General features: G+C 34.0%; 1 protein-coding gene across 1 annotated transcript in view; it reads left to right on the top strand.

Moving 5' to 3' along the window:
- Window positions 1-16228, top strand: part of dlp (glypican dally-like) — a 149766-nt gene that overhangs the window by 76026 nt on the left and 57512 nt on the right. The window contains exon 5 of the mRNA XM_089104544.1: window positions 4544-4700. Within this exon, the coding sequence (XP_088960670.1) occupies window positions 4544-4700 (157 nt within the window). The remainder of the gene's footprint in view (window positions 1-4543; window positions 4701-16228) is intronic.

Consider the following 16228-nt stretch of genomic DNA (forward strand, 5'->3'; position numbering starts at 1 on the left):
GATTTATTTAATTTCTTAATTTTTTTTAGATAATGTCAGGAAATCTGGCTGCATCTCCATGGAAGAATTCCTCCTCCCCACGGATTTATTCTCTAGACAATTCAGTCCCGGTGAAAATTTACCCTGGGCAATTACCCTTAACATCTCCACGTGTAAAATTGACTCGGCAAAGAGAAAGCAAGACATACAAACATTTCGTATAGCAATTCTGGCAAATTCTCCCAGTGTAAAATTTCCCTTGAAAAATTTCCTCCCGACAGAAAATTATAGGCCTACCCGTGGAAAATTCAACAAACAGAAAATCCCCCCTCCCATCACCTGAAAAATATATACATAATTTCAATAGCAAATACTATACGTGAATAATGGGCACATTTTGTAACTTAAAGACCTTTCCCCAGGGGCTGGTGGGTGGGTGGGGGGGGGGGGTTCATAATATTTCCGAAGGCATAGTTATCCGACCTTTCAACTGTGTTGAACAAAATGGCTATTTAAAAATTTTGATCGAACGATTTTGAGAAAAAAGGGGCGTGGGAGGTGGCCTAGCTGCCGTCCAATCTTTTTGTTCACTTAGAAACGGTAATAAAACCTTTAATTTCCGTTCAAACGAGCCCTTTCTCGATATTCTAAAACCACTGGGTCGATTCGATCACCCCTTGGAAAAAAAAATAAATAAACACGCATCCATGATCTTTCTTCTGGCGAAAAATAAAAAAAAAATTACACATTTTTGCAGATAGGAGCTTGAAACCTCTACAGCAGGGATCTCTAATACGCTGAATCTGATTTTTATGATTTTCACTAGGATTCTATAACTTTTAGGGGGTGTTTTTTCCTTTTTCGAAAATCAGGGAAATGCTCTCAGGCTCGTAGCCTGTGATGGCTAAGACTAAACTTAATGAAACTTATATAATTGAAATCAGCATAATAAGCCAATTCTTTGATATATCTATTGATATAACAATTGTGTTTTATAGTTTCGGTTACTATTGAGCCAGGTCGCTCCTTACTTACAGTTCGTTACCTCAAACTGTTTGACAAGCTGTTTACTATTGAGCCGGGTCGCTCCTTACTTATAGTTCGTTACCACGAACTGTTTGACAAGCGAGTTCGCTTATAGTCGAGTATGCCAAAAGTTTTTCAATTGCTCAGTGGCCATCTAGCTGACGTATGGAAACCAGTTCAGAAACCAAAACCAGCTCGTCTGACGTCTTCAAGATCAATGCTATTAGGAACTTGTGAAGGAGCTAATGCGAGTGCTCGTGGCTAGTTTTCAAGCCGAGTCCACTCAGAAGCCGGCGAGTTGTGTTTAAAGTCGCCGGCAATTCGGCGCTTTTCAAACAGCTGACGGGGCGAGCGGATGGACTACACTGAACGAGTTTACGAGCGGCTGTTGTAGCTTGTAAACTCGCCTCATGTGCTTGAACCTTAGTTAACAAGCATTTGGTGATGGAAAGAAGAGCTTTTGCTCACAAATTATGCGACCAAAAGATTTCCCATAAAAGTATAATTTTCTAAATATTTATACGATTCAGAAACGGTGATGAAACCTAATTGGGGAAAAACAGAAAATTCAAAGCATTTTGGGGACCAAATGGGACATACGAAAATGGACTGCAACTAACTATAGAGCGTCATGAACATCATAAAACATAAAATCACGAAGAAAGGAAGACATCGAGGTCAATTAACAGCCAGGGAATTGTCCTCGTTTTCTTCCTTTCTTCGCGATTGTATGTTTTATCATGATTAACCAGTGTGGTCTCAGAAATTATTTATGTCATGAACATCAGTTTACATGATACTAACCGTGAAGGGTTGTCTACTTCTAAAAACCGTGTAAACAAAGATGGTGGTCACTAAGTTGTACACGCACGGTGGAAGTGGGCCACACGTGGCACGTATAGGTGTGGTTTGACGAAAGTGTGTCATTTGTAATTGTACAGGGGTCCTTTCGAATCAGGTATTGGAGAATGTAAAACCCTTGCTTAACAGATTGCCTGACCCTTTGCGTTATGTAAATTAGAAAAGTACTTATTAATTCAACAGTTTCGTTTGTGTTATAGGCCTGCTTACGGGCGAGCTTCTTGACTTTTAATCATTCGTAACCTGTTTCCGTGGTATACTGATTAGAGCCCTATCAGGTTCACTCCTGATAAGAGCTGATTACTAATATTGAGAGTGTATATTTGTTTTTAATTAAAGCGCAACAGATCCAAAATTTGTGTAGTATCTAGGGATTTTTTTTGAATTGTGGGATTACATGATTCATATCTACATGCATGGACCAGGGGGGAGGGGGTTAATTGTGAAAAAAGACTTCTTTTGGTATTTCCTCTAAATATATTACCCACTTTTGGATTTTCAAATATACCTTTGTTATTTCAAGTTAAATTTACTAATTGAATATGTTAGAATTTGGATTCAGAAGTGTGCTAATTTTCTACAACTTTTACCAAATTGGAGGTATATTTATTTTTCAAATAGATTAAGAATTTGCCGACTATGCGGAATTTTTGGGATGGATTGGGACATTTTCTTTTTAGGTGCAAATCTAAGGGAGATTTGTTTACTGGTGGAAATGATGAGCTGCTATTGGGGATCCTTAAATAAACGTCTCCTAGATATGTAGTGTCAATAGGCAATTCCATTCTAAAGGATTTAAAGGGTCGAAAATAGTAGTTTTATTATATTTATTTGTATCTGCTTATTTATTATGCTTATTTGTTGTATGTAGGGGTCGAACCCTTGAAGCAAAGTATGCTTTCCCTTTGTCGCTAAAAAATTTAGCAATTAAAAAAGTTTCTCTTTGCTACAAAAAGTTTCTTGTGAATTATTCATTTTAAGTTGTTGATTTAAATGTAGTTGTGATTTCTATTTACTTTGCTTTCGCAATATTTGTTGTAAACCTGTAGGCCAGTTTGCTAAAAGATTTTTCTAAGGCGTTGTCATTTCATGAGGTATATTTTATTTCGATAATTGTATAAGATCTCGAAGTATAGAATCATAAGCCATATAACTAAGATTAGAAAGTTGTAAGTCACGGTAGTGACATTGGTCAAGTATGGCTCTCGAACGTAAATGACTCGAAAGAGTAAGGAGGATATCCTCCTTAAAGATGTTATCTTCCTTATTTTTTCCAGGAGAATTGCTAAGATCAGGCTTACGTGCTAGTTGGAATGACCTTTTTATATCAAAGTGTCACATTGTATGAAAATTTTGGCTCGCTCCAATTTGCTTGGGCCATTATGAAAAAAGGAGGTATTTACGTGTTATAGAGAAAACACTTTGTTCTTGATCTGTAATGAAACCGGTGTCTCTGTGTCCACTCGGAGATAATCAGCTTAGCTAGAGCGAGATAAACTACTATGCAGGTATATTTTAATTAAATATTTAATATGTAGAGGTGGTTAGGTATTTAATATAATATGTTCTGGGTGGCCTGCTTTCTATAATTCTCTGTTGTATTTTCCATAATTTTGTTACTAAAGTGGTATATTTTTATCATATTTTTGTATACTTCATTAGAATTCTTTGGTGTGGTCGTTATAACACGTAAGTACCAAAAAAAGATTATGATAGTTCGGTGTCGCTTACGGATGAGCAGGGCCGTATCCAGGATTTTTGTTCCGGAGGGAGGGAGGTACAAAAACTTCAAAAAGCTTATCAAAAATTAATTTATATGTATTTTTGTTACATTGTTAAGAGTTGGACAATTTTTTTTTTTTTTGGGGGGGGGGGGGGTCAAACCCCCTGACCCTCCCTGTGGATATGACCTTGCGGATGAGGTATGGGAGCTAAAAACCCTGCATTTTGACAATCCGTCCTGGATCAACCGAAAAACAGAAGGTCATCAACTTGGATCGAAAAAGGTTATATGCTTTATGGGAGGTAGTAAAGAGTGTAGCTCTGATCAGACAGGGGGGGGGGGAGAGAAGGGTGCTTGTTGGCATCAGACAGCATGGTGCAGCGATGGGTTGTCGGTAATAGTGGTTTTTTAGTTTAGATAGGGTTCACTCCTTTTTAGGTTGTCCCTAAGGAGGTTAACATGATCAGGCTCACCCTTACGTGATCAGAGTATCTTGGGCTTGACAGGTTAGACGTTCTGTTTGTGTACAGATTAAGTCTTTGAAGAGTGCACGTGTGTAAACGTATAAAAAATACAGCTTTTTTCAATTATTTTTATCTGAAGTTACATTATTGCAAGTGAGGATAATTAAATTATATGATGTTAAATGTTCACAATGGTTATTTATATACGTTGAGATTTTCGTGAATACTCGTATTTTTTCTTCTGTATTCTGCATAATTTACCTATTTCTAGCATTTATTTTCGAAGTTCCGTCCATCCCCGGAATTAATACCTCTATTCGTACCTCGTTACAGAAGTCCTTTTTGTATTAATTTTCCTATATTTTTTTTTACTATCTTTTAATTAAAGTATCTATTCAATTAAAGTTTAATAAAGTAAAAAAATTAAAATTTAATAAAGGATCTATTTAATTAAAGTATCTTTAAATTAACCTATCTAAACCTTTTGTAGTTATTTGAACTGTGTAAGTCAGCATATGAACGAACTAAAGCCATTTGAAGAGGTTCCGAGGACGTTAACTGTTCAAGTCAAACGCTCGTTCGTTGCCACTAGAACGTTCGCAATTGCTTTGAGCGTCGGACGCGATGTCATCAGTAAAGTTCTGTCGGTAAGAAATTTGTTTATGCATTTACTTAGTAGATCTAAAAGGAGCTTACAGATGATCACTATACGAAGCTTTTTGACAAATCCTTAGTTTTTCGACTAAATTTCATTAGAACAAGGGTAAGCATGTACTATGCAATAACGGCTACAAGACCACCTTTAAGCGCTTCTTGAGGCTTAGAGCATGTACCTGCGCAGGGCCTTACCCCCCTGAAAACCTATATTTTTCTGAATTTCTTGGCAGTTCTTATTCAAGTTATATTTTGTTTATGTTTTTTTCTTCTTCCCAAAAAAAGACCTGCGTACTTTTCTGACTTAGAGGGTTAATTATCCTAAGTATTGCTTGAAGGTCTTCCTCCCATCGGTAGAATCTCGAGAAAAATGATTTTTTATTTATTGATATTAATGATAAACAAAAAATCGCGAAGATTAGCCAGTGTGGTCTCAGAAATTATTTTGATATTAATGATTGATACTAATGATTGATATTAATGATTTTTTAAAATGATGTAATGAAAATTAGTCGTTAAAATACGAAACTTTAGCATTATCAAACAGTTCGTGGTAACGAAACGTAAGGAGCGACCCGGCTCAATGGTAACCGAAACTCTAGAAAACGGAATTTTGATAACAATAGATACATCAAAAGAATAAGATTTTAATACTGATTTCAAATACATAAGTTTCATCAATTTTATTCCTACCCATCCAAATTTACGCGCCTGAGAAAATTTGGCCGATTTTCTAAAAAAGAAGGAAAGACCCCCTAAGAGCTATAGAACCCTAATGAAAATCACACCATCAGATTGAGCGTATCAGAGAACCCTACTGTAGAGGTATCAAGTTCCTATATGCAAAAATGTGGAATTTTGCATTTTTTGCCAGAAGAACGATCACGAATGCGTGTTTATTTTATTTTTTTTCCCAGGGGTGATCGTATCGACCCAGTGGTCCTAGAATATCGTGGGAGGGCTCATTGGAACGGGATTAAAAGTTCTAGTTGCCTTTTTAAGTGACACAAAAAATGGAGGGCAACTAGGCCCCCTCCCATGCTCATTTTTTTTCCAAAGTTAACCGATCAAAATTTTGTGATAGCCATTTTGTTTAACATGGTCGAAAATATGACAACTATGTCTTTTAGGATGACTTAATCCCCCAAAGTCCCTGGGGGAGGGCTGAAAGTTATGAACTTTACTAAATGTTAACATATAGTATTGGTTACTGGGAAGTATACAGACGTTTTCAAGGGGATTTTTTCTCGTAGTGGATGGGGGGGGCTGGGTCGGGGGTTATATGGGAGGATCTTTCCATGAAGGAAGTTTTCATGGGGGAAGGGACATTGCTATGAAGGGGGCGCCGGATTTCCAAGCATTATTTAAAAAAAAGATCATAAAAAATTTATATAAAAAATATATATAAAAAAAACAAGTTTGTCAACTGAAAGTAAGGAGCAACATCAAAACTTAATATGACAGAAAACATTACGCATATGATTGGGATCACCCCCTAGTCAATACCTCGCTCTTTAAGCCAAAGATTTTTTAGTACTTTCATACAAGCTATTTATTCTAATTAACGGCATTTGTGATTAAGGGTCAGTTTTAAAGAATTGGATCAAAATTCGAACTTTAGCTTATAGAGCAAGGTATTGACTAGGGGGCGAACCCTCTAATATACGTATTAAAAATATATGAATATAGAAGTTCGTTATGTAAGTTAATTTGAAGTTACGTATATTTATTACTAATAAAAACGTTCGTAAATAAAATTAAACCAGTTTCGAGAAAGCCATTGAACCAAATAAAAGTAAAATTAATATTCAAATTTTGTTTTAATTATTCATGCACGGTTAGCCAAAATCAAAACCTGCATTAATTCAAAAACGTTCAAAAATTAAATAAAAAAAAGTTTTTTTAAATGAAGGCGTTGAGGAGCGAGGCTCCTCAACGCCTCGCTCTTTACGCTAAAGTTTGACTTTCTCACAACTCTATTTTTTTAATAATAAAAAACACTAGCGGCATATTAAAGATCTGTGATGTGTCTGGTACTGCAAAATCGTTTTGAAAGAAAATCGGCCTTTCTTTCGGCTTTTGTGGTTTCCCCCTGGCAAATTCGTACACAAGAGGTTTTTTGGGCACAATCCCCCTCCAAAACGATCAGTTCACTCATCCTATGGTTTCCCTCAATTTTCGCATTATCTGTGTGTTTTCAGACCCTCTCCGCCAAAATAAATTTCTGCGCAAGCATGTCTGTCCATTGTATTTTATTAAGTGACACTCAAAAAAAAGAAGAAGAAAACTTGATTCTTCTATTCTTGTTACTATTTTTGTTGGCAGTTTCATTAATTAGACCAAATGTATTTCCATTATTAATAAGCAACCTCAACTAATTAGCTACCTAGCCGTTTAATTTAGCTTTCAGGTAGGTTTTGCCTTGAAAGTATATTTCAAATAAAAATTTCGGAGACAAAAGCATGTCTAGGCTGATCTTTATAAATGACAGCAGAGATGACAGCACCTTAGCTAACGACCTATTATCACTGTTAACGTCTAAAAGGGATTTTAAAATTCATAGATCAGCTATTGTTGGCGTTTCGTCGGGTAGCTAAACATACCATTAAACCCCTGGGGTATGGAGGACGTGGTATTTTAAGTTAAAAAATCGTTTACCATCAATAATGATATCAAAGTACTGCCATATGTGGAACTGGGGAGTGTCTTATTAAGTGATGAATGTAGGGAAATGGAATTTAGGCAGTGATTAATTGAATTTCTGATTTAATAAATCCTGTCTGTTTCTTAAACTGAGATCAGAGCTGCGAGTGAAAAAAAAATGGATTAGCCAAGTAATTATTTCTAGACGTTGAAAAATTTTGAACTGCAATTTTGTGAGACACAAACGAGTATGGTAAACTTAATGTAGTTGGGGATATGAAGGAGTAAACAGTGAATCCAGGCATATGCGTATACATCATTCGAACGAGGGTACAAGTTTAAAAGAGGCGAAAAGAGGCCAAAAATTGTTAAATTGTACGGAAAAGTAAGAAGTTTTGATACTTATGTATTATACCTAACACAGTCGAGAAGTTTGCTGAATGCAAAAAAAGGTAAATAATACGGCATTGGACTTCACAGTCCCTTCCGGCGGTGCTGATCTCCGTTTCTCGGCCCTTCAGCCAGGAAGTGCAATGGGGGGTTGAAGGCCAACCACCCTGTGCTTTCGCACACCCTTCCTGTTTACCTTCCCCAGATTTCTCCAGGTACCCATTTAGAGCTGGGTCGACTCTGGCTGAGCTTACAGAGTCACGCCACTGACTCCCGTCCCAAACCAAATAATTGGATACACTAGGATTCGAACCCTCGCCCTCTTGGACAAATAATCCTAAATCCAGTGCACCAATCCACTCGGCTCGATATTATTATATGTGTTAGGTATGATACTTATGTATTATGCCTAACACAGTCGAGAAGTTTGCTAAATGCAAGATCCAAAAAACCGGTTTTATAGCAACAAAGACTAATGACGGGTGACGCATTGGACGCGTATAATTTGGGCTATATATTATTAGATAAACTAAAGTATTATATTTTCATCATGTTTTGGTGTATTTCATTATGATTAACCTTACTCCACTTCTTGAGTGTGATTATATATTTATATAAGTATATAAATTACTTATATAATATATAAATTATATAAGTATATAAATTAGGGGAGTAATTGATCCTCAGAACCGGTAGTAGCAAAATAAATTCTGTCTCCCACCTCGGCTTGCTCCTCAATGCGTCTTTTTTTTGTTTCACGGTCGGTGCCTTAGAAGTCTTGGGCTTGACCTCTCCCACTGAGCATAGTTTTAGCAGTCGGTGCGGGCATAGTCTATCCAATGTCGGTGGGATATTCCACAAAATAACCTACCTGATGGCCAGAGACGACCAGTGGCTAGGCGGTGACTGAAATTAGCAGTAGTAGGTAGGCTCTTATTTGTGTCTACTGTTCTCGCAGTCATCACAATAATATTGTCGCCACTATCCCCCAAAAGCTTTGTAAACAGCCTATAAAAATGTCTGATTAAACAGGCACATATAATTATAGAACTTAAATATTAAATAAGCATTAAGTGTGAATTATTCCTCAGAATTACTTGGCTTCATAATGTAATTCCGTTTTGTCAGGTAACTAGCCAACCGAAGGAGAAACGATTCTGAGCAGAATCAGAAGGGGACGGGGGTCATGGCGCTTACTATCCTCCGAATTCCTATATTTTCTTGAATTTCCTGACACTTTTTACTCAAATTATTTTATTATTTATTTGTTATCTACCCCCAAAACATAAAGAAATAAAATAATTCACCCATACCTCTCTTGAAACGGCGATCATATCTGCAATTTCTCATAAAGGTAGTAATTTCAGTGCTAATGTTAACATCTCTAATAAAAAAGTGCAGGTAATTGTGACGAAAACGTCCAAATAGTAAATTGGCAACATTTAGGACAATACCAGGATCAATCCTGAATCTGTAATCCCTGAATGTATTTTCAGTTATTGAGGGGGGGGGGGCTTACTTGTATTTGCAGAAGGACTAGGGCGTTTCCCGCCTCACCTGGCATAAATTCAGATGTTATTTAGGAATTGAGGCAATAAAGGTAGGGGAGGGAGGCAATGAAGAATTTTTACTATGGGCTGGAGCCTAAAGATAAAAAAAAATTAAGAAAAATATTCCTAGTAGTTAAATGTTGGTAAGGTAATGATGTTGGTAAGGTAATGATGTTGGTAAGGTAATGATGTTGGTAAGGTAATGATGTTGGTAAGGTAAAGATGGAAGTTACTGTTCGAAGAGAACTGTTATCAACCTGTAGACAAACCATTCTACCTGTAGACAATCCTTGCATACATGACTAGAATATAGGTATCTGACATTCTATCAAGTTTAAAGATAATATTTCCTGTTTTTGAAATAATTATATTTTCAAAATAATTAAAAAAATTCCGAACAGAACAGATGAGAAATTTACAGAGGTACCAAAAAATAGCCACTTCCTGCTAGGTGACAGGATAGAGCAGATAGTAAATCCGAGGACAGTCAAGGTAGTTCGTGCAAATGATGTTGCAACAATGGCAGAATCGTAAGCAAGCAAAACATTTTTGATTACAGTGGTATTCGAACCAAAGGGGAAAAAGAAAGAAAAAGACAAGGAATATTAAAAAGTCACTCTTCATTCCAAGAAAAGAAGTGAATCGAAACTGAGAATAAGCCGACGGTTATGATTTTTTTCCAGTGCTTGGTTGTATACGCCGGTTGAGACATCACCAGATAGAATATAGAAGATAGAAGTAATATCACCAGAGCGCTACGTTTGATATATTTGAACTGGTGCTTCAATGTGCCAATTAAGTTTCCACTTGAAATTCTCCACGTTTCTTGTAAAATGTGGTGTATTTTTCCTTAAAAAAAAATTTGAATATTTTACTGTTATTAAATTACCTAATATTTGCAAATAGTGTTGGGAAGCAACATGGAAAGGTTCCTGAATGTCTATTTGGTACTTATGTATTATACCGCCAACACTCAAGTTTACGCTGTGTAAAACTCGAGACTAAAGTGGTTTTATCTGTCTGTATTAAGAAACAATTAGCTTATGCTCAGTGGAAAACAAATGGCGGGTGACAGAATACATTGGAATTATATAATTTGTGCCATATATTTGCACGTTAGGTTTCCCCACCCACCTACAATGTGCAAATATATAGCCCAGATTTGTTTCTAAAGTATTATATTTTCATAATGTTTTGGTATTTTTCATTAGGATTAACCTGACTTCACTTCTTGAGTGTTGGACTGTTGGCGGTATAATAGCCTACATAAGTACCGTTTATTTTATTTTTGGGTAGCTCATCAATAACACTCATTAATAGTTTCATAATTATATCAGGGCTAGGTTTTGAAGATTATTTTATAATAACCCTCTCTCACTCTGCCGCTCTCACTACAAAAATATTTGCTAATCTAAAAATAAAAAAAAAACAACTGAACTGGTTGCATCAGTACTTTTGTGAAGTTTGATACATCATGAGTAAGGCTTGAAACTGAGCTAATGAGGACGTCATACCTGGTTGCGTGTTTTTCGGATTATATATGGATTTGTCAAACTAATAGTAGTATACGTTTAAAAAAAACATACACAAAAGGCCCTTTCGCCGGATTTTGTTTCGGGCTGGGAGCCAATAATAAAATGTAATAATTTGATAATTGTATAATATTTTATATATTGTATATATTAATTTGATGTTATATTTATTTTATATATATTACATTTGATATGATATTATACATAATAATTTGATTGCTTAAGATTTGCACCGAGGTTTGAAAAAAGCAGGAGTTTGGGTCGTGAGACCCCCCTTACACATCCCTGAGTATTTGCCTCTTAAAAACATAACAATTTTTTTCGTAGGAAGTATGAATCTTTTTCCTTGGGTGAAACCCCCAGCCCTTTCGAAAAGGAATTTCGGTTAAGCCACTGTGTTAAGTTATACTGACCTCTACATAAATTGACGTCCCCACTCTAGTTAATGGTGATTCTTAGCAGAAGCAACTAACATTTTGCCTATTGTTATTGGGGACAGTCTCAGTCATTTAGGGGGGAAATTCTTACCCTGGACACCCCCTATGTTTAGAAAAACATCTTTTTTGGGATATTTTCATTGAAAAATTCCTTTTTTATTATTTTCATTGGGAAGTTTAAAAAAAATATCTTGCGCCCCCCCACGCGATGTTGAAAGTGAACCCACTTAAAATTATCTTCGATTGACGCTACTTTTATTGTATGTACTGGAATCACTTCCACAAGTACATGCTTCCTTAAAAGTATGTTTCCAATCAAAAAAGGGTAAAAGCCATATCTGTACTATGACATTGCCAAAACTAAACTGGTTCTCTTTGGGCCACAATGGAATAGAAATACGATGCCATATTTGTCTTTGAAACATGTTAATCTCTTTCTTCTCTATGTCCAAAGGCGTGTTGTTAGTCATCCATCGTTCCAAGGCGGACAATTAGATAATTAATAATAAAATAAGTCGCTAAAGCTGTGGTCTTGAGATATTAGACTGTCTTGTGTTTAGCCCGCGGGCATATTGTATTGCCCTGAATGTAAGGGCACATCTTAACAGTTTATTAGCTGATATAAGACGCAAGAGGTATTTATTTAGAACACACTTTTATAAGATAGCAAATATATAGCACGTATGATTTGGCAGAGTTAAGTGTAACTCTGAATGAAACAAAAAAGATTCAAAACTGGCATGCAAAAATAGGAGCGGGCGTTTTCTGTGGTAAAAATCTTGACGCTTGGTGAGGGAAAATCATATTTTAGTTTATTTGTCCTTGGTAATTTTACAAGTACAAATAAAGTCCGGAAGCCTTTCTTGCACTTGTGTGTTATAGCGACCTCACTCAAGAAGTGAAGTTAGGTCAATCATAATGAAAAATACCAAAAAAATTATGAAAATATTGTACTTTAGTAACAAAATTATGGAAACTACAGCAGAGAATTATCGAAAGCATGCCGTCCAGAAAGCATTATTTTAAAAACCTAACTAATTCTATATATTAAATATTTAATTAAAATATACATGCATAGTAGTTTATCTCTCTCAGGTTAAGCTAATTATCTCCGAGTGCACACAGAGAAACTGGTTTAACAACGCATCAAGAACAACAGTGTGGTCGCTATAATACACATGCACCGCCTTTCTAAGCAATGCGAAAACCGATCATTTATTTAATGAGTGTCTATGAAATAATGCCAAACAGTTTTCAGAAAACCTCTCTTCCTAACGCCTATCCGGCCTCTGATCCCGGTGGCCATTTTCAGAAAACCTCTCTTCCTAACGCCTATCCGGCCTCTGATCCCGGTGGCCATATTTCCGCACATGCCTTCTCATTCATAAATGTTTAAGCGTTTCTTTCATCGGTGAATCCATTATTGAAACGCTTTGTTCTCAATCTGTTTGTCTGTGGAGTAGATGATTCTCAAAGACATCTGTTGAATTTCTCTCACCAAAGACTATGATTTCTTCACAAGAGATTCCGGAAGCTGTTTCTAAGATAACAGAGGTAACAACATTATTGGGGAAAGAGAATACCATGTACATAGATACGCACTACTTGTAAACGTACTCTGCGAGAGCGGAAAGCCCAAGCTACGGTCGAAGCGAGGCAAGCTCCATTTGTGTTTAGGGTGAGCGAAGCTTGGGGAGGGGGTAATGTAGGGCAAATAAAACCAAAAGCAGAAGAAAGAAAGGTAATATACGAATGCAGATCAGCAACTAGTAGCAATTGATGCAGCCAAGAATTGCCAAAAAAGGTGCCGCCGAATAGTTGAAGGTTGCCAACTTATTCATGAAAATTCCGGATATAATTTGATTTTTGCCTGCTAACGCTTATCTTATGACCAAAATGTACAAGGGCTTGACTTGATGAGTTCACCGGAAAAGAAACTGGATACATCTTGTTTTATTATATTTAACTACTGTTATTAACTACTATTATTTAATAGTAGAATTATTTTTATATATTGTATGTAATATAATTATTTTTTTTGTTTGTTATTCATCTTAAATATTTACTTATTTATTCGTTATTTTTATTATTATGCATTATATATTTATTTTGTATATAGATGTATTTGTATATATATATATATATATATATATATATATATATATATATATATATATATATATATATATATATATATATATATATATATATATATATATATATATATATATATATATATATATATATATATATATATATATATATATATATATATATATATATATATATATATATATATATATATATATATATATATATATATATATATATATATATATATATATATATATATATATATATATATATATATATATATATATATATATATATATATATATATATATATATATATATAAAAAAAAAAAAAAAAAAAAAAAAAAAAAAAAAAAAAAAAAAAAAAAAAAAAAAAAAAAAAAAAAAAAAAGTGTGTGTGTGTGTGTGTGTGTGTGTGTGTGTGTGTGTGTGTGTGTGTGTGTGTGTGTGTGTGTGTGTGTGTATATATATATACATTTCACGAGATCTGCCTCAAACCTTCTGGTGAGACGAACACCTACCAGTTCGGTCGGATTTTGCACCGGATGTGGCGTGCGCGAAAGTGTGGAACGTGCTTCACAAGAGCTGAGATGTAGGAGCTCCCTTGGGTCTTTTAAAAATAATTTCAAAAACTATCTTATTGAATTTCAATAAATAGAGTTTATTAATAATTGAGATTTTTTTATTATTTATTAATTATTATCATTATTATTTCGTTTTTTTTTATTATATTTATTGATTATTATTATATTTATTATATATATATATATATATATATATATATATATATATATATATATATATATATATATATATATATATATATATATATATATATATATATATATATATATATATATATATATATATATATATATATATATATATATATATATATATATATATATATATATATATATATATATTTCACGAGATCTGCCTCAAACCTTCTAGGTGAGACGAACACCTACAGTTCGGTCGGATTTTGCACCGGATATGGCGTTCGCGAAAGTGTGGAACATGCTTCCACAAGAGCTGAGATGTAGGAGCTCCCTTGGGTCTCTTAAAAATAACTTGAAAAAATATCTTATTGAATTTCATTAATTAGAGTTTACTAATAATTGAGATTTTTTTTATTATTTATTAATTATTATCATTATTATTTCGTTTTTTTTTGTTATATTTATTGATTATTTTTTTGTAAGGTTAAGGTAGCTGTGCTTTTGGGGAGGAAGGGGGGAATCTCTTAGATAGTGAATTGTATGGTTGAGGGATGTGGTTGTGTTGAGGAGTAAAGCGAAAGTCGGAAAGCGTGATTAGGAGGAATCGTTATTTTTTTAAGGGACTCAACGTACGTTTTTTGCATAGAGATGTTTATTTATTTCTATTTGTTTTAATTAAACCCGATTGAATCTGAATATATATATATATATATATATATATATATATATATATATATATATATATATATATATATATATATATATATATATATATATATATATATATATATATATATATATATATATATATATATATATATATATATATATATATATATATATATATATATATATATATATATATATATATATATATATATATATATATATATATATATATATATATATATATATATATATATATATATATATATATATATATATATATATATATATATATATATATATATAACGTACTAATAACAGAAATGTAAATAGCGGGAGCGAAACTTCATAGAAAACTATGAAAAATAAGTGGGTTTTTCTAATATATATATATATATATATATATATATATATATATATATATATATATATATTTATTTATGACGATACTAATAACAGAAATGTAAATAGCGGAGTGAAACTCATAGAAAACTATGAAAAATAAGTGGGTATTTCTAATTTATTTTAGTAACATCAAGCTAATCTCTATCTAAAATAAATCTACTGTTGGAGAATAGCTGACTTAAAATGAATAACTTTTATGGTTCGTTTACACATTGCGGAAATTCATGCGGATTTAGCAATCCGTGCGGAAATTCCGTCCGTTTTTGTGCTAGAAAAAATCTCTAGCTTTCCGCAACGTTTTGGTCAAATCAGGACGGAATCTTGGCAAGATTTTTAAATGAATAAAATCATGAGTATGGATTATCAAAAACTACACGATCTTGTAATTTTGGTTCAAGGCTACACCCAGCTTCTATGATCCTGCGCACCCAGGCTATAAGAAAACTAAGAAAAACGGTGTCATTTGGCTCTCTATTGTTCAACAGCTTTCAGAATAGGGTAAGAACATAGGTCATGCTGTTGCAATAAATTGAAATATATGCCTCAAAACGCAGTGTTATTTTAGCCATAGTTCGAACAGATACGGACGGATTTCCGCATGGATTTCCGCAATGTGTAAACGAACCATTAATAGAAATCTGAAACCATTCTCTGTTCACAGCCTTCAGGGATTCACGCAGCACGAGTATCGGCCGCACTATAATCCTAAATTTTTCCGAATTTTTAGGCACATTTTATTCAACTTATCAAATGAAAGTTGTTTTATTCCCCCCCCCCCAAAAAAAAAGATCATAAGCATGTTCCTGATAACCTTTTCTCTTTTGACAGAATTGAATAAATGCTTGAGATTTGGTTTATTTTTCTTTATTTGCATAAATCACATTCAGTTATTTTTCTAAGGCTTTCAGTAGCGTCTTTTTTTTGGGGGGGGGTCAAGGGGGTAATATGCCCAATAATTTGACGAAAAAAAAATTAATATAAAGATCATGCCCCTTACTCTCCGGATGTGGACGCCTATTGCCCCTCCGACCCCATAAAAATTATGGAGTGCCCTCGAAGGCTTTCGCTCTGTTTTTTTTTTC

This window comes from Artemia sp. Qi Xiang Cuo, chromosome 18, assembly GCF_049724085.1.
Source record: "Artemia sp. Qi Xiang Cuo chromosome 18, ASM4972408v1, whole genome shotgun sequence".
Classification (NCBI taxonomy): Eukaryota; Metazoa; Arthropoda; class Branchiopoda; order Anostraca; family Artemiidae; genus Artemia; species Artemia sp. Qi Xiang Cuo.